This window comes from Microtus pennsylvanicus, chromosome 14 (genome assembly GCF_037038515.1).
Source record: "Microtus pennsylvanicus isolate mMicPen1 chromosome 14, mMicPen1.hap1, whole genome shotgun sequence".
In the NCBI taxonomy this organism is placed as follows: Eukaryota; Metazoa; Chordata; class Mammalia; order Rodentia; family Cricetidae; genus Microtus; species Microtus pennsylvanicus.
This window is the reverse complement of record NC_134592.1, coordinates 42520255-42543863: the sequence shown is the minus strand read 5'-3', so window position 1 is coordinate 42543863 and position 23609 is coordinate 42520255. Positions and strand designations below refer to the sequence as shown.

Sequence of the window (23609 nt, the reverse complement as noted above, 5' to 3'; positions counted from 1 at the left end):
ATTTGATTGAAATATCCCCAAAGAAGAAAATTATATTCATTGATTTAATATTGATAAATTGATACTAAAATATTTTTGTTATTGTTTTTTCACTGTTTCAAATGAATTAACATTCGCTGAAATGAAACAGACAATCTGAGTCAACTGCTGTCATTTAAGAAATTGAACCTATAGCTTTCACTCTTCTGAAAATGAGAATTTCTAAAGCTAGACATGACCGTGTATGCTTATAATCCCAGTGCTCAGGGATCTCAAGCAGGAGGATTGCCACAAGTTCAAGACTGGCCTAGGGTACATAGCAAGATTCTGTCACACCAAAATGGAAAAGAAAAAAATCTCCAGGCCCATAATCCCTAGTTTATTAATTTTACGTAAGATGCAAGGAAGCCTATACTATTGCAAAGTACTCCACTGGTTCCATCTGCTGGGTGAGTGATTACAAAATGTAAGCAGGGCCACAGCATATATTGGAAAGCAAAGCCATCCATGTTCTCCTTACCTTCATAGCTGATATGGGCTGCAGGCTAATGCTCCCCACTTCCACTTAGCACCCACACCCTTTTATGCACCCACAACTCCCCAGCAGACAGGAATCACAGAGAGCTTGGCCACAAAGCATGCACTATGAACTGCCTGTCGGTCATGTGATGTATGTGTAACCTCTCCCTTCCTCTTAAATGTGTGAGGACTGTGCCCTACTGGCTGGATTTTTTTTTCAAAGAGCCTTCATAAACAGCACAATGTCGGAGTGAATAATGCTTTTAATAAATCTCTTACCCAAATAACAATATGCCTCAGTACCCCCACACACACACCATTGAACCTCCAATTAGAATTCATTCACAAGGACCCAGTAGAACTTTATAGGTTGGTGGGTAAATTAGCCCTCTTGCTACAGGTATAACTTTCCAAGTGACCTTTAAAGGTTTGATTTTATTTTATGTGCATCGGTGTTTTGCCATGTGTAAGTGCACCACGTACTCCCAGAAGCCAGAAGAGGGCATCTGATACCCTTCAGCTGGAGTCAAGACTGGTGAGCAGCCATGTCAGTGCTGGGATCTGAACCAGGTTCTGAGAAAGAGTAGCCAACTACTGAGTCATCTCTCCAGCTCAGCAGGTGTACTGATTGGTCAGCTCTTCCCCAGTGAACACTTCATGTATGTTCAGTGTAGTATATTAATTGTACCTCGGTGTGTGCGCATGGGGGGGGTAATAGTTATAAATCTGCCTTTGAATAACAGGTTGTAACAGTGGTCTCAAATCACAACCTGGTGTAGCCAGTATTATGCAGACGGATCCTAAACTGGGAACTTGTAACCCAGCGCCAGTTTGTCCGGTGTGTCCCTTTGCACAAAAACAGTTATGCCTCGCTTTTATGGACGGCCCACTGAGTCCTTTCCTTCAGCTCAAAGGGCCATGAAAGATTATTGCTGGATTTGGGGGGACTGGAGAGACACAGATCTGAAGTGCTTGCTGCCTTGATCTACACACTGGGCTTGACCCTCAGCTGTGCAAGTGAAATCGACTTTTTAGATAGTAATGCTCCGTAAATGTGTCAGCCCTGTGCACTGTGAACACCGGGAGTAAGAAGGGAGAAGTACGCCAGTCACTCGGCTTTGCAACTCTAAGTTGTATTTAACAAGATGAACTGTGACGTGAGCTTGCCTTTCCCTCTCAGTCTGCAAATAAATGGGTGTATACTTGCCAATTTTCTAGTTAATTATTATAATGAACTTTTGAAATGAAATTTGTGCTCTGGCAAAGCTGAAGCATGTGTGGGTAGCCTGTATACGGCCATTCTGTTAAACTTGTCTGCTCTGTTGAATTAGTCCGTATTGGGTTTCAGGGTTACAGATGGCTGTGAGCCACCATGTGATTGCTGGGGATTGAACTCAGGACCCTTGGAACAGCAGGCAGTGCTCTTAACCGCTGAGCCTAAAAATTTCCATAGGCATGAACTCTTCAAGTTGATTTGTATGTGCCCTTTGGCCCTGCATTCCTAGAAAGAGTGCTGGAGACTGAGCACAGTAATTTTCTTTTCAAGCCTCTCCTACTTTGTCTCTGGAGGCAAGGAATGCCCACCCAAAATCTACTTCACACACTACAAATACACCTGGCACAATACCAGCCAAACACTGTAGACAAAATAATCCTCCTGCCCTGGTTTGCTTGTGTTTGTTTTGTTTTTGTTCCCTTTGCTGTTGGTGTTTGTATCGGCCCTTTTTTGTTCTTTTTGTCCACTTGATACAACTGGGAAGAGAGACTCTCAACTGAAAAATTGCCTCCATAAAATTAGCCTATGACCATGTCTATAAGAAACTGTCATGATTAATGATTGATGTGGAAGGGTCTAGGATATTACAGGCAGCACTGTTCCTGAGCAGGTGGGCCTTGGTTGTATAAAAAAGGCAGCTGAGCATGAGCCGGAGGGTGGACCAGTCAGTAGCATGTCTCTGTGGTCTCGACTTCAGCTCCTGCCCTGACTTCCTTCAGTGGCAGGTGCTGACCCGGAAACAAGATGAAGTAAACCCTTTTATCAACTAACTTGCTTTGGGTTATGATGTTTATCACGCGACAGAAAGCAAATACCTCTGATACCCTGACTTCCTTACTCTTTATCTGTCTCTAGTCCCTTTCTTCAAGGTCGCTGTGACAATTATGCCATGACTTCAACATTATTCCCAGACCATGGTGTATTTTCCTAACATATGACGTATGTGCTATTATTTCTTGTATGCTAGTGTTGTGGAATATCAGCTTAAGACGTGTTACATTCATTTATGCTGTGGAATATTTGTTTAATGATGCAAAGATGTGTTGCATTCCTTTATGTTGTATTTGTTTAACTCTGTAAAGCTGTGTTACTTTGCCTGCCTAAAACACCTGATTGGTCTATAAAAAGCTGAATGGTCAGTAGCTGGGTAGGAAAAAGGAGAGGCGGGGCTGACAGGCAGAGAAAATAAATAGGAGGAGAAAAAGAGAGGGGGAGGAGTGAGAAGAGGAGAAAGAAAGGAGGATGCAAGGGGCCGGCCACCAAGCCACACAGTCAGTCACAGAGTAAGAAAGAAGCAAAGATATATAAAATAAAGAAAGATTAAAAAGCCCAGAGGCAAAACGTAGTTAGAGAGAAACCGGCTAATTTCAATTAGAAAAGCTGGCTAGAAACAAGCCAAGCTAAGACCAGGGATTCATAAATCAGAATACATCTCCATGTATTTATTTGGGAGCTGGGCGTCAGACCCCAAAAGAGTTAGAAAGAAAATCGTGCTAGTGTTCTTTTTGTTCTTTTTACCTAAGGCGTGGTGTGTGCAATAAATCATAACTCCCGTTTTTATCACTGGTCGTGCAATAGTCCTCTCTCATTTCATATTTGTGTGCACACGGCACACCCCATCCACACCGCCATCCTAAGGCCACAGCTGCAGCAGGAGCATGGGGCTTCTGCTTCTGTGTGTCTCTTACAAGACGAGCCTGTGTTCTACTCATGTTCTGGCAAACAGCACTGTGTTTTATTCTCCTGGATGATCTCTGCGTGTGCATGTATCCCAATTTCTGTCTACTCTACCTGGTGGAGTATATCCCCATGTCACCGTCCCCCTTTCCCCATGATAGCCCCGGGGTGGCCTCCCATGTGCCTAACCACCATCCCATAGCTGTTTTATGTATGCTGTTTGATCCCAGCTAAACTGCAAAGCGCTTGTAAAGAACCGTGGCTTTCTCCTGTTGCTTCTGTTGCTTTCCCATCACAGCCCGTGTGTATTTTCTGCTGTCTGGCGCTGAATGCCAAAGTAGAATTGACAGTAATTGCAAGGATGGGTTGCCAGTGGGCTCTTTCCGGGCTGTTTACTTGTGCCTGAAGAGCTGTGGGGTCTTGACAAAGTTTCACATGGATACCTTAAGCATCTCTTGCAGATATAAAAGGTAGAAAATGTCACCCACCTTAGTGGCTGCTACGTCAAACAAGTTGAGCAGTCCAGTATACCAAATGGTATATCACAGGTATTTAATAATGACGCATAGCACAGGCTACCATGCATCCTGCCAGCTGCTTCAAGCTAGTCCTTTGTCCCTGCCCACTCTTCCTCAAGACAGTGTAAGCATTTGGGATGAAGGATTGTTCCAAATAATTCCTTGTATCCACTCCTTGCCCAGCACTCTGTGTTCGGTAACTCACATTGCTCTTTTGAATTACATCTGTTCTCTTTGAAATTGATGTGAAAAATCCCAGTGCATTAGAAGAGTAAAGGGCATGACCTGCAAGAGCAGACTGAGTCATGAGTGGGATTAGGTGCCCTTGTTACAAGGGCTTAGTGATCAGGGCCCAGTGGCCCTGGCTTCTAATCTCGGCCCATGAGAGGCTACGGCAGCCGGAGTGAAGTTTGATTGTTACCTGTGCTATAGGTCGAGGTAAAGGCCAGGCTAGATAGATTGGTTACATTCTGTCTCAAGAGGAAAAAGTGAAAAATGAAAGAGAAGTAGGTCTAGGGAGACAGCTTGTCATATAGGCATGAGAACCTGAGCTCAGATCTATAGAACACATCTAAAAGCGGCCACATCCATGAATCTGTTGTCCCGGTACTCCACCGGGGAGATGAGAGACTGCAGTGGCATTTCAATTGTATTTTAATAAGTAAAGCTTGCCTGAAGATCTGGGAGTAAAATGGTCCCACTGGTCAGCCTTACAGACCAGGTAATGGTGACATACGCCTTTAATCCCAGTAGCCACAATGACACGCACCGTTAATCCCAACAGCCACACTAGTTGCCATAGAAACCGGGCGGTGCATGCCTTTAATCCTATTGGTGCATACCTTTGATCCCAGCCCTAGAGAGGAATATAAGACAGGGCGAGACAGCTCTCAGACACAGTCTCTTTCTGAGATTCCAGGAGGCAGGATGGCCATTTAGGACTAAGGTCGCGGTAAGAGCCAGTGGCTGGCTGTTTGGCTTTTCAGATCTTCAGGCTGAACCCCAATTTCTGACCCTGAGCTTTTATTAACCGTGCTTCAAGAGACAAAAAAGAATGCCTGGAAGTTTGCAAGCCTCCTAAGCTATTGTATGCATCAGGAAACAGGAAGCTCTCTCTTAAGCATGGTGGAAGGTGGAAGACTGAGATTCAAGGTTGTCCTCCGCCCTCCACACGCACCCGGGGATATGTGCATACCTGTACTCACACATATGTCATACACATGAGATTTTTAAAAATGGGCTAAAGGTACAGCTCAGTGGTAGCATGTGCCTAGCATGTGCAAAGGCCCTGGGTTCAACCCTCAGTTCTGAGGAAGAAAAAGAAACAAACAGAACCACGAGTGTGGTAAGGGGAGTTGTGCTGCCCTCTTCCAAATCTTCCACCAGGTCAGGACACAGCGCTTCTCCCTGGAGGACACACAGCAGTGTGACACCACCTTGGAGCCAGAATGAGGCAGAATCCCACAACTCTAATGCCGTTCATACCTTGACTGTGAACTTCCCCGCCCCCAGAACAGTGAAAAGCAAATTGATATGGTTTACGGGGAGCCAGTCAGTGGTATTTTCATTAAGAAGCACAAGTGAATTAAGACAATGTTGACGACAAAGCTACAGTTCCTGGATAGGATCTGAAAACCACGATCCTAGGTCTGCAGGCAAAAATATTGCGAACGTTACTTTATTCAAGAAGGTAGCATGTGTTCATACACATTTGCAAGATACAGGGCAAGGTATTATTTATTATTACATAGTGAATAGAAACTTGTATCAAAAATTAAACCAGGAAGCAGTCGCTGACCCACGTTCTGTGTTTAAGCTTACTAGACTTAGGCTGTTTATCATTCTCAACAAGTGGCTCAGGCATTCCAAGGGGCTGTTTCAATCCTTCTTTGTCTTCCTTAATTTATAAGGCAAGTCTGGGTCCTGTAAAAGAGCAACAGTATTGTGAAACAGCCCTTCTTGTTATTGACCCAAGTTTGACAAGCAGGCTTCTCTGTTTAATTAACTGCACTGTATCATCATTCAGTCACAGTGATCTTCGCAATCCTTGAGCAAACACTGGAAGTAAACACCACAGCCAAAACTCTTGATCTGCATGCATATACTGCCCTTGGGCTTAGCATTTCTGTCTTCTCCACATGGCAGGAATGGGGTTGATTCTTTTCTACTTACTCATTACTTAAACAAAGAGTGTTCTTATTGTTAGTCCTCTGGATCACACGGACTGACAGCCTAACTGTAAACCAGGTCAGAGTAGATAGATAGAGTTTAACTATTTGTCTGATGGTGGTGGCTCACGCCTTTAATCCCAGCACTTGGGAGGCAGAGACAAGCAGATCTCTGTATGTTTGAGGACAGTTTTGATTTCTGTAATGACATCAATGGTAGCCAGAAATATGTAGTAAGAAAGGAAGGAAGGGAGGAAGTGAGGGGAGGAGGGAGGGAGGGAGGGAAGGAGGGAGAGAGGAAGTGAGAGGAGAAGGGAGGGAGGGAGGGAGGGAGGGAGGGAGGGAGAGAAGGAGAGAGAGAGAGGGAGGGAGGAAGGGAGAAAGTGAGGGGAGGAGGGAGGGAAGGAGGGAGAGAGGAAGTGAGAGGAGAAGGGAGGGAGGGAGGGAGGGAGGGAGGGAGGGAGGGAGAGAAGGAGAGAGAGAGAGAGGGAGGGAGGAAGGGAGAAAGTGAGGGGAGGAGGAAGGGAGGGAGGGAGGGAGGGATAAAAGAAGAAAGAAAGGAAAAAAAAGAAACATTTGGGTGTGACGCTGAAATTATTTATGAACTTTTAATACACTGTTTACAAGATAAAACAAGGCAACGTGTTAACCCTTAAATGTGGCCTTTGTTTGGAAAGAGTAAGAGTTTGTTCATCCAAGAATTCGCACAAAGACAGAGAAAAATGATAATCCAAGATGGAGTGCCATCATCGAGAGGCAGTACCCGGAGAAAAGAGGTGCTCAACTTAGTTAGAAATCGCCATAAAGTGGGGCTGGAGAGATGGCTCACAAGTTAAGAGCACTGGCTGCTCTTCCAGAGGTCCTGAGTTCAGTTCCCACAACCATCTATGGTGCCCTCTTCTGGCCTGTAGGCACACATGAAGGCAGAATTCTGTATTCATAATAAATAAATAAATCTTTACAAAAAAAGTCATAAAACAAGTAAAACCGTGAACTAGGCAGGGTGAGGGGCTTTTCGAAACTTGACAGCAGTGAGTGGAAGAAAAAAAACTGGCAGCCTTTATTTTGACTTTCACCTTTTAAAAATTTTACTCCTCCAGATTAGAGATCGTATGGTAAACCACTGGATATGCTGTGTGGATACACAGCAGTTTTCTAAATTCTTGTTATTCTCATCATAAAACTGGTATGGATCAGAAAAGTGAAAAATCTTTAATAACATTGAAAACTGGATTTTCACACAGGATTCGTGCATAATTGTGAAGAAATATATAAATTGCTCTTACCAGACCATTCTCAAAGTTCTGAATTCTTTTCTTCCCCAACCTGGAAGTTAGCCATAAGGCCCAGGTTGGCATATACTGCCACAAGTATGCCCCCAGCAAGACAGGGTGATCAGAGATCCAAACTTCCTTCAGATCGTTGGCCATGGAGATTAGCATCAGCCGGACACAGCGGCTCGTTGGCATCTTGTAAGATTGATCCACAACTTTATTGGGCTGAAAGTCAAAGCAAAGCAAATGCTGAGGATTCCAAAGCACCTCATGAGAACGTCCCCAGGAAGGACCCAGAGACCACCTAGCAGTGAGACTCTGTCAGGATGAGTCCTGCCAACTGGGAGTCTTCGTAGGTGCTCCCGGAGGTTTACGAGTTACAATATTTCAAAGAGCCTAGAAGAAGTCATACGTTCACCGTATGAGATTGCACATGCTCAAGACGCTTTACTTTTAATGAAAATTACCTCATAATAAAGTACCGATGCCTATTTAATTATCCCTTTTCCGGAAATATCAAATCACCAAGGTTTACATGAAGGGCTAACTAAGGCTGTACAGTCTGGAGGTAAAAGGACTAGCCAGACTGGTTAAGGTTTAATCCCCAGTATCACGCAACGTAAAAATAACTCATATTTAGCAAGTGGAATAATGGGGAAGAAACAGAAAAAGATAAAAGGACTTTCTTAATAAGAGTGATGGATCCACAATGGTGAACCGTTTATAAGCAACCGCCTGGCAAGGTCACTAACCATTGTTAAAGTGAGACACTGAGGTACTGTCAAGCAGCTTGAACACTTTTCTTAATGCTGCTGCTTTCTGCGAACAATTCATAAGTAGTTCTGAATGGGCACCTGACTTCCACAATAAAGCAAACGTAGCTAGCAAAGGATTCAATTGTTCCCTTCTAGAATTTTTACCTTACTTAATTCTTCTGTTAGGGCATTCTTCACAATGTCAGACTGCACAGGCCCTGGGTAAACGTTGCAAAATGTTATTCCTGGATATTTCATGAGCTCACCTTGGAGAGCATTGAAAAAACCCTAAGGACCACAAAATAAGAACGTAAGAAAAAAGGAAAGGATAAAGCAAAGAAATAAAAGAAATATAATATGCTATCCAAATACATGCTCTGTTAATGGCAGGTAGTACAGTGACGTAAGCATATCAAGCTTTATGTACTCATTCATTTTTTTCATCTTGTAGTACTGATGACTGAATATGACCTTGTACACATTAGGCAAGGGCTCTATCACTTATATCTCTGGCACTTATTAAATGAAAATAATTCTGTCTTTTTATTTATCTGTTTATGTGGAGGTGTGGCATGCTAGAACACAGTATGGCGGTCAGAGGATGAACGGAGGCCGTTAAACGTCATGGCACTCCTGTGGAATAATCCTTTTGTACACTGTGAAGATGTTTTGCTCTCGCTGGTTTAAGAAAGAGTCAACTGGCCGGCCACAGCTAGACAGAAAGAGGTTAGGCGGGAGAGCCAGACTATGAGAACACTGAGAAGTGGGGCGGAGTCACCAGACGGATGCAGAGGAAGCAAGAGATGAACAAGTCGTGCTGAAAAACGTTTCTGCCACATGGAAGAACACAGAGAAGAAATATGGTTTAATTTAAGCTGTAGGCGCTAGTTAGCAACAAGCCTAAGCTATTGGCTATTATATCTGTGAGGTTATTTGGGAGCCGGTTGGCGGGACAGCAAAGTCCACCTACAAGCCATCCTGCCGGCACCCTTTTCACAATTTGTCTGGAGTCCATGGTCTAACTAAGCTGGCCAGACTAGCTCTGAACTTATTTGCAGCCCAGGCAGGTCTTAGATGTTCAAACCTCTGACTTCAGCCTCCCAGGTGCCTGGGATTATAGGCCTATGCCACTAAGCCTGACTCCGTCAAGGCATTTTTTTTAAAGATTTATTTTTGTTCATTTTAATTGTGGGTAGGGTAAACAGTCTGAACCCACTTCTGGGTTTGAAAACTTACCAAACCCACCAATCCCTGCGCCCCAAACTCCACCAATCCCTGAGCTCAAATTCCCACCAATCTCTACCCTGGAAATCTCCAGAGCAGAGGCAGTCACTTTCTATGTCTTTCTAAATTAATCTCTTGTATGAGGTTTGCTGTTACAGTGTGGCACTGTGGTATTTCTTGGCTCCAAACTTCCAGGTAGCCTTTCCCTTCGGAGCTGTAACTCTTCCACTGAGGAAACCTACTCCCTCCGGGCTGTGTGTGTGAATGAACACGCCTGCTTAAAAGAGGAGGGCTGATCCTCCAGAGCTAGAGTTACAGGCAATTGTGAACCACCCAACTTGGGTGCTGCGAACCAACTTCAGGGTCTATGCAAGGGCAGTACTTGCTCCTAATGGCTGGGCCATCTCACCAGCCCCAGCCTGAAAATGGTCTCCAACAGACATCCCAGCAGTATTAATCGTCCACTGTTTAGTGACTGTGGCTTTTGTCAGCGAGATTCTCAGAGCAGGCAAGGAAGGGGAGACTTCCCTAAAGACACCTATTCACCTTCCCTGCACCAGCTCTCACCACTCACTCCAAAAGGAGTCTGTTGCTCACCAGAGAATCCATGACAGGAGCTCCTCTTCAACCCCCAAAAGGCCAAATGTGTGGATGTTTGGGCAAAAAAGGAGAAAACCAAGATTGGAACCACACAGGAATAGGCATAGAGAGATTCCGTTTCTCGGTTTATATTACTATTTTATCCAGAAGAATTCATTTCTGAAGGGTATTAGCCCACTCCAGCATGTGACTCTGACAAGCTTTGTCCTCACAATTCTCTCTGCCTTGCTTAAAACAGAGTATATTCCCAAAGCCTGCCACCAAGGTCTATCCCCTTATTTGGCCACTTCCTTCTCCTGAGGCTGACTACCAAGGCCCAGCAATCGAAAGACCCCTTTGGCTCACCTAACTAACATGCCCAGTTAAAATTAAGCACCTCATCCTAACACGGGGGTTCCCCTTTTACCTTTATAAACCACCTACTTTCTATGGGCCACGTCTGTCTCCCCTCCATCCAGAGGCGGTCCTTTGTCCCTCCAAGACAAATACCCCTCTCCCTTTCCTTTGTCCCTGTCCCCTTCTCCCTCATCCCCCATCTCCTTTACCACCACATCTTAGCCCCATTCTAACACAGACCTCCTTTTTTTATCTCTTAAAAACCACACTGGCAAGGTCATTTGGTGCTGTTTTTCTGCCTGAGTCAGACAGCGGCCCCTTTAACTTTTCTTCCCCACTTAATAGAGGATCTCTCTGTGAAAGCAGGTGTTTGGGTGCGGTTTGTGGCTAATCTGGGGTCCGGGAGGACACCCCCACTGTTCAGAGGGTGGTCTACTTCAATTTTATACTAGCCAATGACTAGTATAGGACTAGTCACAATATGATGTGACCACTACTGCAGGACCTTCTGAGCATCAAGATAAGTCTTCTGCACTCAAAGATATAGGCCATTTCCAAACCAACAGAAAGAAACAGATATTTGCCTCCCCTTATTTTTTTTTCTTTAATTAGGAAATGCTCCTGCATTGTTTTAAAGACTTGATGGTGGCTCACGCTTGTTACCCCTCAGGAGAAAGGGAGGAACTGGGGGATCCGATGTTCAAAGCCATCCTCAACAAAGAAAGGAGTTAGAGGCCAGTGTGTGCCACACGAGACTGGCAGCAAAACAAAACAAAGACAAATGAAGCAGTACTGACAACCTTAAAAAGCAAAATCATAATCCATTGTACACACTCTAACAACATTAAGTATTTGTCAGCTCTTAAGTAGTGACTCCGAACTAGCACAGAGGTGATGGGTTCCTGTTGAAAGACTGGCCAATGTATAGGGGTTTCCTGTGGGACTAAAACTTTCTATTTTGGAGGGAAGCTGCTTCAGATGCAGAACGTTTGAAAGGAGGTGAAACAATGTTCTAAAGGGAAATGAAATATCCTATCCTGTAGCCATGCTCTTAAATTTAGAAAGTAAACAACTCAAACTCACTTCAGGAAGTCCCTGAAATTGACCAGATTCACTAGGCTCCTCCCACCCTAAGCATATATCAGCAGTCAGGACTGTTGGGAGTCACTCTCAGACAAGCTGAACTGACTGTAAGAAGCAGACAAGCCAAGCTAAGAAAGACTCAGGCCAACTGAACTACCTGGAGAGGAAATCGCCAGCCTGCTGAGCCGCCTGCAGGTTGTGCAGTGGGCTCCAGGGTCCCCACTTTTGTGAGCTGTCGCCCACACTGAGATGAACGTTAGGGGTGCAGCTGCCTTTGAGTCAGTTCTGCTACGGTAAGTAACTCCTCACGCACAATCCTGTCAGTAATTCCAATAAAACTCATTGGCTCACCAAGTTGGACTTCGATAGTATCCACACTTTGGTCTTTCATCTGTTCCCTACTTGGGGTGGGTGGATGTTGTCCATGTCTTCCCAGAAATAGTGTCACACAACAAAATCCACACAGTGCCTACCTCAGAGAGGGTCCAAAACAAAATGCCTGGTAAAGGAATGAAAAAGTCCTGTACCTTTAATATTTTCACAGGGAGGACCAAGCAACCAACACAGACACTGAATCCTCTCCTGGCATATCATGTACACAGGGAGGGAGAGTTGTTGGTTAAGAGCACTTGTTGCTCTTGTAGGTCTCCCCAGCACCTGTGGAAGCTTATGGCCCTCTGTAACTCCAGTTCTAGGGAATCCAATGCCCTCTTCTGGTTTCCAGGGGCACTGCATGCATGTGGTGCATAGACGCAAAATAAAAATAAATAAATACTTTCTTTAAGAAAAAAAAAAGTTTGAGTCTGCTGTCATGATCCAGACACAGAGCAAGCAACAGATGTGATTGCCTTGCTGAAAAAGGTACCGAGCCACGTGGCTAACATAAACAAGAACAATGGGCTAATATAAGTTATAAGAGTTAATAAGAAATCTGAGCTGCTAGGCCAGTAAGTTTATAACTAAAATAAATGTTCACTGTAACTTCTAGAACTACGAGAAGGAAATGTATTCTTTAAAAAGGCCTCTGGGGACACGGTGGTACACACATGTAAGCCCAGCTCTTGGGTGATAAAGGCAGGTTTGAGAGCTCAGGATCAGTCTGCCCTACAAGAGACAGTCCCAGAATAAAATAAAGGCCTCCAAATCTCAGCATTCAGCTACCGAACGACTGCTATACCTGCCCACATTGTGTCAGAGGATCCAACTCAACAAAAGAGAGATCCTCAGAGGGCAGGCTGGACAGCTCCCCTGTGTTTTATTGACAGTGTCCTGCATGTCTCATGAGACCAAGTGCCAGCAGATGGGGCCCGTCCTCTACTGCATCTGTCTAAGATGGGACTGTCTCTATGGGAGGTTGATTGACAACCCCTCGCAAAATCTAAAGAAAGCATTTGGGCTGCAGCCCTTCGTCACCCTACGCTGTCTGTTCCGTATGGCAGGGTGAGTCCTCCTCAACCATAACTTCAATTTCCGTGAAAGCCTGGTGACCTGCGCCACCGTCTCACATTATGCCGGTGTAGGATGTGGCACTGAAACTCTCCTTCCCAAACACGAGCCATACGTTCTGTGTTTCCATACTATCAGGCTGAGTTTACTATTTCTTCACATTTACTCTCAAGCCAAAATTAAAATTCACTCCATTCTGCTATTTAAGCCCGGTCAGATATATAACACAGCTCAGGCTGAGTCACTGCCCTGATCAGATTCTCCCCACAGAAACCATAAGAAATAGAGTCACGTGTTGCCCAAAAGAGACAGGCCCAGGCCTGATGTGCGCAAGTACCGACGTCTGACATGCATGCGCAAGGAGAGAAGGGGACATAAAGACAAGGAAGGGGGGAGGAAAAGAAGTCACAGACATGGGACAACAAAAACAGATCCTGAAACACGTGCAGAGGGAAGAAGTGGCGGAGCCTGGAGGATGTGGAAGGGGCTGGAGCAGGGTGAGAGGTGAGGTGCTGAGTAGATTATCCCAAGGAAAGAACTCGGGTCTCATCTCTGCATCCCCAGGGTCTGGCACCGAGTATGCTGTAACACAGGTGCCCAAAAACAATCTGTTGATGAGTTCTAAGCAAGAGAGACTGCTGGGCCATTTCTGTTATCGAAGAAGAGAAGTCAAGTTCTCTTGTTTCCGTCTCACGTTTAAGGCTCAGGTCCACTCAGCACATTTACCGAAAGACGTTTGCCCCATACACGCACAGAGGACAGTTTGCTCGGATAAGTTTGGTCTGCCTTACCCGAAGGGCATGCTTGCTGGCACAGTACCCACTGGAAAGGGCCACAGACGCAATTCCTGCAATGCTGTTCACAGTGACAATCTTCCCTTGTTTCCTCTCTACCATGTGAGGCAGAACACACTTGGTCAAGGACACAGTCCCTATGTAGTTCAGATTTATCAGCTCCTTGAAGACATCCAGGTTAGTTTCGAGAACTAAGGAACGTTGGGATCTTCCACCGTTGTTGACCAAAATGTCAATCTAAAAATCAGAAAATGGGTACTTAAAGACAGTCTAAGAAAATGATTGCTCGTATTGTTAACTTGAAGAGTAAATGGGACAGTGATGTGGTTCTAGTAGCAGCTAAAAATAATAATAAAATAAGCAAAGTCAGGTATATCCCAGCACTTGGTAGGCAGAAGCAGGTAGATCTCTGAGTCAAGGCCAGCCCAGTCTACATAGTGAGATCTAGAACAGAGCTGCAGCAAGCCTGTCCCAGAGAGAGAGAGAGAGAGAGAGAGAGAGAGAGAGAGAGAGAGAGAGAGAGAGAGATGAAGGGAGGGAGAGAGGGAGAGAAGAAAGGAAGGAAGGAAGGAAGGAAGGAAGGAAGGAAGGAAGGAAGGAAGGAAGGAGAATTCACCTACAGAATCTCTATTTGATGTAAAGTAACAAGTATCAGAAAAAAGAAAAGTATCAGCAGATGTTAACTTCTCTCCTTCTTCATGAAGAGATTAATTAGTGCTTGGAAAGGGATGAGAACTAACAAGCTGAAATCCAGCAGTCAACTGCTAAGAAGCTAAGTTGTAGCCCGACCTCACTGCACGGGCTCTGCATCTCTCTCCCTTTGAAGGGGATCCACAGCTGGGAATCTCTTTGACAGATAAAGAACACCATCCGTGCTTCACAGATATAAAATGCAACTTACTTTACCAAACTCCTGCAGAACGGCTTTCGTGGCTGCCTCGTGGGAACTTGTGTCGGTCAGGTCAAGGGGCAAAACCAGGATATCTTTTTCTTTTAAATTGCTGTTCTCTAAAAAAAAGGCACATGAGCCATAAGTAAGCCATCCCACAGTTCCACGGAACTCAACTTTCCAGTTCCATTTAACCTCTGCCCCACAAAAAGGCGACAACGAACTCACTTGAGGTGACTCTGCCAAAGCGTCCCTGCCTAGGAGAGGGTATGCAAGGCTGTCCAGCTAGCGCTCTGGCTGGCTGAAGGCAGAACACTATGCTTCCCCTTCACTACATACAGAGGAACTTCACAAAGAACGAGCCGGAAGTGACAGCATAGCTATAGCCCCAGCACTTGGGAGGCAGAGGGAGGACGGCAGAAACGAGTTGATTCTGGTTTACGTCGCAAGTTTCAGATGAGCAAAGATTATATGGCCAGCCCTTATCTCAAAAAACAAAACAAACAAAAAACAAACAAGCAAAAGAGATATTCTACTACTAGCTAGGAACAGAGGAGACTCAACCAATCCCACGCAGTGGTCTACAACAACAAGGTACTCGGCATGGAGCCAGGTAGACTGGGATCTTGAGGCCACACAGGCTGCACATCAGAAAGAAAAAACAGCTCCACCCACAAAAAGAGGAGGAGAAATTATACAACAGCGTTGTTGTGTTTTGATTTTTGATGAGTAGATGAGTATAGAGCTACTTTTTGCAATAGACTCGCCAAGTTTAGTTGATCATGCATACACTTAAAACCCCAGTTTAGGGTTGGAGAGATGGCTCGGTGGTTAAGAGCATGTGCCATGTTGGCAGAACACCGAGTTCAATGGCTAGCCATGTCACAAACATCTATAACCACAGCTCCGGCAAGAGCCAGCACCTCTGGCAAGAGCCCCAGTACTGACATGTACAGACTCACACATATACACATCGTTAAAACCAAGTCTCTTCTTTTAAGATCATACTATAAATCTATAAGAAGCTGAGAAGCCTAGGAGTGGGATGGGAGGTAGAAGCGTCTCTCCCTAGGCCAATGATTCTAAGACGTAAATAAAGAAAAGCACCCAGGTCTTCATACAATTGCTACCTAAAAGCATATTGGGACCGTGGAAGTTTGAATGTAATTGACCCCCATAACCTCACAAGGAGTGGTACCACTAGGAGGTGTGGCTTGTTAGAGTGGGTATGGCCATGTTGGAGGAGATGCGTCACTGTAGGGTTGGGCTTTGAGGTTTTCTATGCTCAGGATACTGCCCAGTGTCTCAGTTGACTTCCCGCCACCTGCTGTAGCGCTGTCAGCTGCTATTCCAGCACCACATCTGCCCACACACCATCATTCTCCCCCATGATGATAATGGACTAAACCTCTGAAACTGTAAGTGAGTCACCCCAACTAAATGCTTTTTAAGAGTTGCCATGGTCATGGTGTCTCTTCACAGCAATAGAATCCCTAACAGAGACAAAAGAGGATACCAAGGACTGAGGATTGTTGTGATAAGCCTGACCATGGTTCTGTGTAGAGTAATATGGACTTTGGTACTTGGAGTCACGAAAGCAGAATGTTTTTAGCATAATGGGCCATATTAGAGCATGGGAGACAGAGGTGCAAAGAGTGATTTGAACTGTGGGGGGCTGCTCACTCAAGAGGTTTCAGAGGAGAAGAATTTAAGTAGGTTGTCTAGAGATTGCTCTTGTGATATTCTGATGAAGACAGTGGCTGCGTTTTACCCTTGTCGGAGGAATATGCCTGAGGTTAAAGAGAAAAATCTTGGTTTAATTCCCTTGGCAGAGGAAATTTCAAAACAGCCTATTATAGACTGTCATGTGGTTACTGGAGTTCATGCTTATAAAGATTTATAACAAAAAGGAACAAGCTGATCAGGGTAAATTACAAAATGTAAATTTTGTGGAGAAAAAGGTATCAGGAAGTAGAATGAAGCAAAGTCCTATGTTCAAGGAGATAAATGGTTAAGAAAGGGAATACAAGGAATACTGACCTAGAGGGCAAGAGCCCACCCAGCTAAGTTTCCAACTTGACAGGGAACTAATAAAAAGCTTAGAGCTGGAAGTAGCAGGGCGCACCTTTAATTCTAGCATTGGGGAGGCAGAGGCAGGCGGATCTCTAAGTTTGAGGCCAGCCTTGTCTACAGAGCAAGTTTCAAGACAGCCAAGCTTAGGGAATGAAGGGCAGAAAGTTGATAAAGATGTAGTTAAACAAGGGGAGGGGGAGCATGTCTCAGTCCCAGTAAGCAGCAGAACTTGGTGGCTTCAGCCATATGGTTCTGGCTTTAGAGTTAAGGTTAGAAGAAACAGGCTATGGAATTTGCCTCCATACCTAAGGAAAGCCTCTGAGGTGAGGCGTGTGTCAGGGCTATCCCTGAACGGAGGGCCATTGCATGAAGCTGTGGAGTTGAGGCCTGGATTACCTTGGACAACCCAAGTTGTTGGAGATACCAGAGTCATGGGATGCCTGCCAAGGAGAGCTGCTAACGGTGTGTGTGTGTGTGTGTGTGTGTGTGTGTGTGTGTGTGTGTGTGTGTGTAACCAGCCAAGAGAAAGGAGTGTGTTACGTTCAACAAAGCTGAACGGAGTTGAAGATCTGAAGAGCGGTTTGACACCAGACATGGAGATGCAGAGTTTGGAGTTTGTACAGCTGCTTTTCAGTCTTGCTTTGGTCTAGAATTTCCTCACTATACTCCCTTCCCTACATTTTAGAATGGTAATGTGTATCCTGTGCCATTATATGCTCGAAGTATGTGATCTGCTTCTTTTTTTTTTTTATTTTTACAGGTGATTACAGTTAAGAGATTGCATGAATCTCAGAAGAGACTTGCTGGAGAATCTCCTTCAGCCAATATCCTTTGAGAAGCTGGACCAGGTTGGGCATTAAAACCTTGCTTTTCATTTAGACAGAAAAGGGGAGGTAATATGGGATGCCCCTCTGTAAGCTGCGAATACTATTGGTTAGTAAAGAAGCTACTTTGGGCCTATTGCAGCACAGAATAGGGCAAGGCGGGAATTCTAAGCAGATAGAGGAGGAGAGAGTAGGCGGAGTCAGGGAGATGCCATGTAGCTGCCAGAGGAGAAAGACGCCTGTGAGCCAGTACTGGTAAACCATGAGCCTCATGGTAAAATATAAAATAATAAAAATTTGTTAATTTAAGATGTAAGAGATAGCTAAAAATACACTTAAGCTATTGGCCAAACAGTATTGCAAATTAATATACTTTCTGTGTGATTATTTCAGGTCTGAGTGGCCAGGAAACAAACGAGCAGTCTCCATCAACAGAGACTTTGAACTATGTTCTTTAAAACATTGTTGAGACTGTGATAGATTACGGGGACTTTTGAAGTTGGAGTAAATGCATTTTGCATTATGATACTGTCACAAGCTTTTGGGGCCAATGAAGGAAATGTGATAGTTTAAATGCAATTGGCCCCCATAAGCTCACGAGGCGTGACACTATTAGCAGGTGTGGCTTTGTTGGAGTTGGTATAGCCTTGTGGGGGGAGGTGTGTCACTGTGGATGCAGGCTTTGAGGTTTTCTATGCTCAGGATACTTCCCAGTGTCTCAGTTCAACCTCCTGTTGCCTGCAAGATGTAGGACTCTCAGCTACTTCTCCAGCATCACATCTGCCTGCATGCTGCCATGCTCCCCATCATGATGATAATGGACCGAACCTGTGAAACTGTAAGTGAGCCACTCCAATTAAGTGTTTCCCTTCATAAGAGGTGCTGTGGTCATGGTGTCTCTTCACAACAATAGAAACCCTAAGATAGGAACATACTGATCCTTTCTATTTCTGGTCACCGGTGGAACAATTGGAATGAATTATTCTGGACTTTTTAATGTAAAATAATAAACATCACTAAGAAAAACAACAAGTACATAGAATGTAAGAGGAACAGAAGTCTTGTGGGCAAAGAGATAAAAGAACATTGGATTTTTTTAAAAGATGTTAAGGTTTGCACCAGAGACCACACAGAGGAAAAGGGGCCAATGGTCCTCACACCAGCTCAGCTCGACTGACATGATTTATCCTCTTTGCTAGAGCGGGCCTTACAAGTCACAGAGGTAGAGGACCAATGACCATTGAATTAAAAAAGCATAGAACACAGGTTTTTGAAAGCAACTTCATGAAAACAACCTTGTGACTTTATCGAGAGTCAGGGCAAAGAACTCTTATCACTGCATGAATGCAGTCAGCAAAATGAAAGACAGATAACGAAAGTAACAGACAGAGATCACACAGAGACACACACATTTAAGACTATATTAAAGCACTAAATGCTAAACACTCTCTAAGGTTACTATTACAGTGAACGTAACTTCACGAAAACTCAAGTCAATGAAGATATTAACAGTGTCATCCATTGTGTGAATATAGAAAGTATTACCTCAGGTTCATTTTTAAACCTTATTTCTTTCCTTTCTTTTTGTTCATCATCCTAACAGGTGCACGTGCGCGCGCACACACACACACACACACCCATGACTTTAATATCTGACATAAATCAAAAGAATAGGGATTGGTCCTAACTACATCTCATTAGTTACACACAGGAATGCTGTGGACAAGAGTCTCTTCTCCTAAAGCAAAGATGCACATCATTTGATCATTAAAATCCACCAGCACTTGAGAACCGGTGCTTACTCGCCCCTCAATATCAAAAGAGGGGGACAGAGCAGAAGGCAAGGAGGTGAGAGAAGAGAAGGTGGAGCAGTGTGAGAAGCCCAGGAGTCAGCACGAGCTGCACAGGACAGTCCCACCTCCCCTCACTTCTAGGATGCACGGCTGCTGTGGAGAAATGACTTACCCAGGCACCTTCTCTTCACCCGCTCCAGCTCCTGCGCCCTGCGGGCCGACAGCACCAGTGACCCCCCGAGTTTAGATAACTGGAGAGCCAGCTCCTCACCAATGCCACTGGATGCTCCCGTCACCCACACCACCATGTCAGTCAGCTCCCATTCTGTGGAGGAAGGAGGAGGGTCACAGTATGTGATGAAAGACACCCCTACACCAACGAGTAATAAAACATGAACGGAATAGGTAAACTTTAAAAAAATACCACTACTAAATATGAAGGTCTAGTAAGTACGGCATAAAATTTCCCGTGTCCTGGGTGGGGGATTGACTCAGCTATAAGAATGCTTTCCTCGAGTACACAAAGTCTGGGAACAATCTTGAACAACTCCATGAACCAGGCATGGTGGTGTATGTCTGTCATCCCAGCACTTTGAAGGTAGAGTCAAGAGGATACAAAGTTCAAGGCCTGACGTACCTGGCTACATAGTCAGTTGGAGCCAGCTGATTATGAAGAGAACTTGTCTCAAACAAACAAACAAAATAAGTAGGTAAATAAATAGAATTCAAGTAGTATAAGAAAACATCTTCTACCACAATTTTCTGCTGGGGGAGCAAGCAGTCTCTGCTTACAGTCTTCATAAAAATCATGAATATAATATATATACAGCATGTCACCCACACGGCATGCTGTATATTTTGGAATCTGGGTAAATTTACGAGCATCGATTTGTAGCTAAGCCTCATAGCTACTCGGTGCTACTATCAGACTCAATTAACCTACTTATTTGACAAAGAAAATTCAGGCTACTGACTACACACTCGTAGGTTTCTCTACTAAATGGGAGATTCAGATAAATGATTCTGACGTTCCAGCCCACTGTTTAGGTTTCTAATTCTAATTTCTGAAGCGAAAGCACAGATGAGGCCCTCGGAAATACCACATGCTGCTCAAGAGTATGATAGAGTCGTCTTGAGTTTCTGTTGTCGTTTAGACAGACAGTATCCTACTATGCTTGCCTGAAACACGTACTTCATCCTCCTGCCTCCACATCTTAAGTGCCAGGGTCACGGCAGCATTAATACCTTGCCCCAGTCCTCTTCCTGGATTTAATTTTCTTAATTTCATCATCATTATTACTGTGCATGCATGCACAGGGCAGGCACAGGTGCACTTCTTGTGCACATGTAGGCGGTCAGGAGACAATTTGAGAAGCCAGTCCTTTTCTTCCAACTTTTTGTGACTTCTAGGGTGGAACTCAGGTCACCAAGCTTATTCAGCAAGCGGCTTTAACTGCCAACCTCATTGTTGCGGGGTGGTCAGCAGAGAAGACCAATCGGATGTGGGTTTACGTCTATTGAAAGCTGCCCGACAACCTACTTGGTGCTCAGGTGCCCACTGTAGCACTGAGCCTTTCTCAGGGTGAGCTTTTAAGCACAGAAACCATGTCCTGGGTTGACATACTTCACTCAACAAGAACAGTTAGCCAGCAGGAGAAATACATACAGAAGCCAAAAAGCAAGGTTAGGACATTTAGAGATTTTTCCAGACTGTGGACTTTGATGGAGTAGGTCTTTGTTTTCATTTTTGACAGGTGGTTCTGTCTACAGATTTAATTCAATTTTTCTTTCCTCTTTTAATTTTTTTGTTGTGTTTTTTGTTTTTCGAGACAGGGTTTCTCTGTGTAATTGTCCTGGCTGTCCTGGAACTCACTCTGTAGACCAAGCTAGCCTCAGACTCACAGAGATCCACCTGCCTCTGCCTCCTGAGTGCTGGGATTAAAGGCATGGGCCACCACTGCTTGGCTTAATGCAATATTTTCTTAAAAATTGCTAATTCTGCCGGGTGGTGGTGGCGCACGCCTTTAATCCCAGCACTCGGGAGGCAGAGGCAGGCGGATCTCTGTGAGTTTGAGGCCAGCCTGGTCTACAAGAGCTAGTTCCAGGACAGGCTCCAAAACCACAGAGAAACCCTGTCTCGAAAAACCAAAAAAAAAAAAATTGCTAATTCTCCCCAGGCATGGTGGCACATACCTTTAATCCCAGCTTTCTGAAGGCAGAAACAGGTGGATCTCTATGAGTTCAAGCCCAGTCTGGTCTACAAAGCAAGTTCCAGGGAAGCTAGAGCTATGTAGAGACCCTGTCCCAAGTCTCTCTACCATACCACGAGAAAGGTGCTTATTCTTGCCAGGGATGGGGCTGCTTGCCTGGAATTCCTGGAGACAGGAGAATCAGGAGCTTAAGATCACCCTCACCTACATAATGAGTTCAAGGCCAGTTGGACTTATGTGAGACTCAGTCTCAGAAATAACGAACAATACTGTTAGTGGCTTTTAGCTCTTGCTTGCTGTGGGAAAGCAACTTTTGCTAGCTGCTTAAGATGCATTTGGATGCTGTCAACAATTTTACATTTCAGATAGAATCCAACGTGTTTATTTTATACAATCATATAATTTATAAGCTGATTTTAATTCAATCTTCAGATTAAATAAAAGCACGAAGGCCCAAACACAAACACCCGCAGGCAGCTAACAGGAGTGAACCAGCACACATCCCATGGGCCTAAACAGTGATCAGGGGAGAGGGAGTCACGGTTAAAAGAAGTTAATATCGGGGCTCCCGCCCTCGAAACTGAGACAGCCTACAGGCGGCAGCCATGTCTCTTCCAGTTTTTGCAACAGTGAACTTGCAAGCACACTGCAGTTGTGTTTGGCAGTACTGCACCTGTTAGAGCCCAAGAAATGGAGCCTCAGAAATGAAACAGCATGATATCTGCCAGAGTTTGGGAAGGACACAAAATGTTGTCCTCTCTTTACCTTTCAGTTTTCACCGGCTCCCGCCCTGCAGACTGAATGAAGGCACTAGCTGAGTGACCAGCTACTTCAAAGCGCCATCCCTGGGCTGCTCTGTGTACTTGTCACGGTGGACAGTGGAATCCCACTTAGTCCTTTAAGGATCAATAGCCTGCCTCGGGCAAGCTTTTAGTTTCTCCGTCAGTATCTCTAGTTGACAAGCAATACGAATAGTGCCCACGTTATAAGAATTGTCCCAAAGGTCAGGGGCCGTTTGTGAAGTACTGAGCACACTGCACACCTGTCACGACACACAGCATCTATGAACTGATATATCTAGGCATGTGAACCATGCATTAAGTGAATATCAAGCACGGAGCAAGGCGCAGACTAAAATAGAGCAGGTGATCTCCCTCCTGGCCAAGCGCTAGCTCAGGGCTTTCTGTTGTGACTTTCATAGCAGTGAGGTAAGTGGGTGAGTCAGACCGAATTTCCTTTCAGTGCGTCGGGAGAGTAAAGGGGCCCAGATAAACATGTTCTGGTTGCACAGACACTAGGCCTCTTATAAAGCTGGGGACACATTCTGCTCTCCACTATGTCCTCCCTGATAGGGTCCCAGGATCCCTGGGATCCTACTGAAGAAGCTGTGTCCTGCGGGCATCAGAGGATTGCAGCGCTCTTTTGGAGTTTGACGTTTTCTCTCCTACTCTCATAGTACCAACCATGAACCAAGACAAGCGACAGAGTGAGAACCGCCTATTTAGCCACTGCCGCTTCCTCCCGAACCCTCAGCCCTTGGGCAAGGCTTAACTTGGCCACAGGGGCTCCTTCTGTTCCTCCTCCACTTCTAGAAAGGGCTCTCACTCGGAGCCCGGGCCGTAGCAGCTGCTCACCTGGGCGTCGCCCTTGCCACTCGGCCCATAGCAACGTCAGGTCGGCATCCGCCCGCAGAAAGCGCACGAGCTGCACCAGAGACAAGATCAGCGTGCATAGTGCCAGCAGCCAGAGCAGCAGTTCCCAGCTCATCTCTGTCCCCGCCGGTCCTGCTCTGCAGTGAACGGAAGACCGTCGACGCGCGCCTTCTACGCCACCGACCACAACCCGAGGCTCCGCCCAGAGAGTCCCTGAAGGCGGGACTCCCGGGAGGCGTCCTGGGCTGTGACCCATGCTGCTCCGCGGCGTCCGGGGAAATACGCTCGCGTCCCGGTTCTGGGAGTCTTGGGCGTCCCTACTGCGTGTGGGACCGCCGAAGTGTTGCAACAGAAACAGAAGGCATGGGAGACTTAATTACTTGGCCACACCGCTGTTGGTAGAGCAGTCAACAAGATTTGTGAGAGCATGAATAAGTCTTTAACAGCTGGTTTTAGGACGTCCTTTCAAGGTTTTGGGTGTGATGTGGAGGGAAACAAACATTTTAACTTTGAACACAC

At 45.3% G+C, this 23609-nt stretch overlaps 1 protein-coding gene across 1 annotated transcript; it reads right to left on the bottom strand.

The window, feature by feature from the left end:
• Positions 1–5631: 5631 nt before the first annotated feature.
• Dhrs7 (dehydrogenase/reductase 7) lies at positions 5632–23290 on the bottom strand. The gene is made up of 7 exons (XM_075947933.1): positions 23073–23290; positions 19401–19553; positions 14551–14657; positions 13647–13886; positions 8332–8454; positions 7424–7636; positions 5632–5892 (listed from the first exon to the last, which is right to left on the bottom strand). Exons 1-7 carry the CDS (start codon positions 23203–23205, stop codon positions 5848–5850), a joined length of 1014 nt encoding a protein of 337 aa, XP_075804048.1. The 5' UTR covers positions 23206–23290; the 3' UTR covers positions 5632–5847.
• Between the last annotated feature and the right edge of the window lie 319 nt (positions 23291–23609).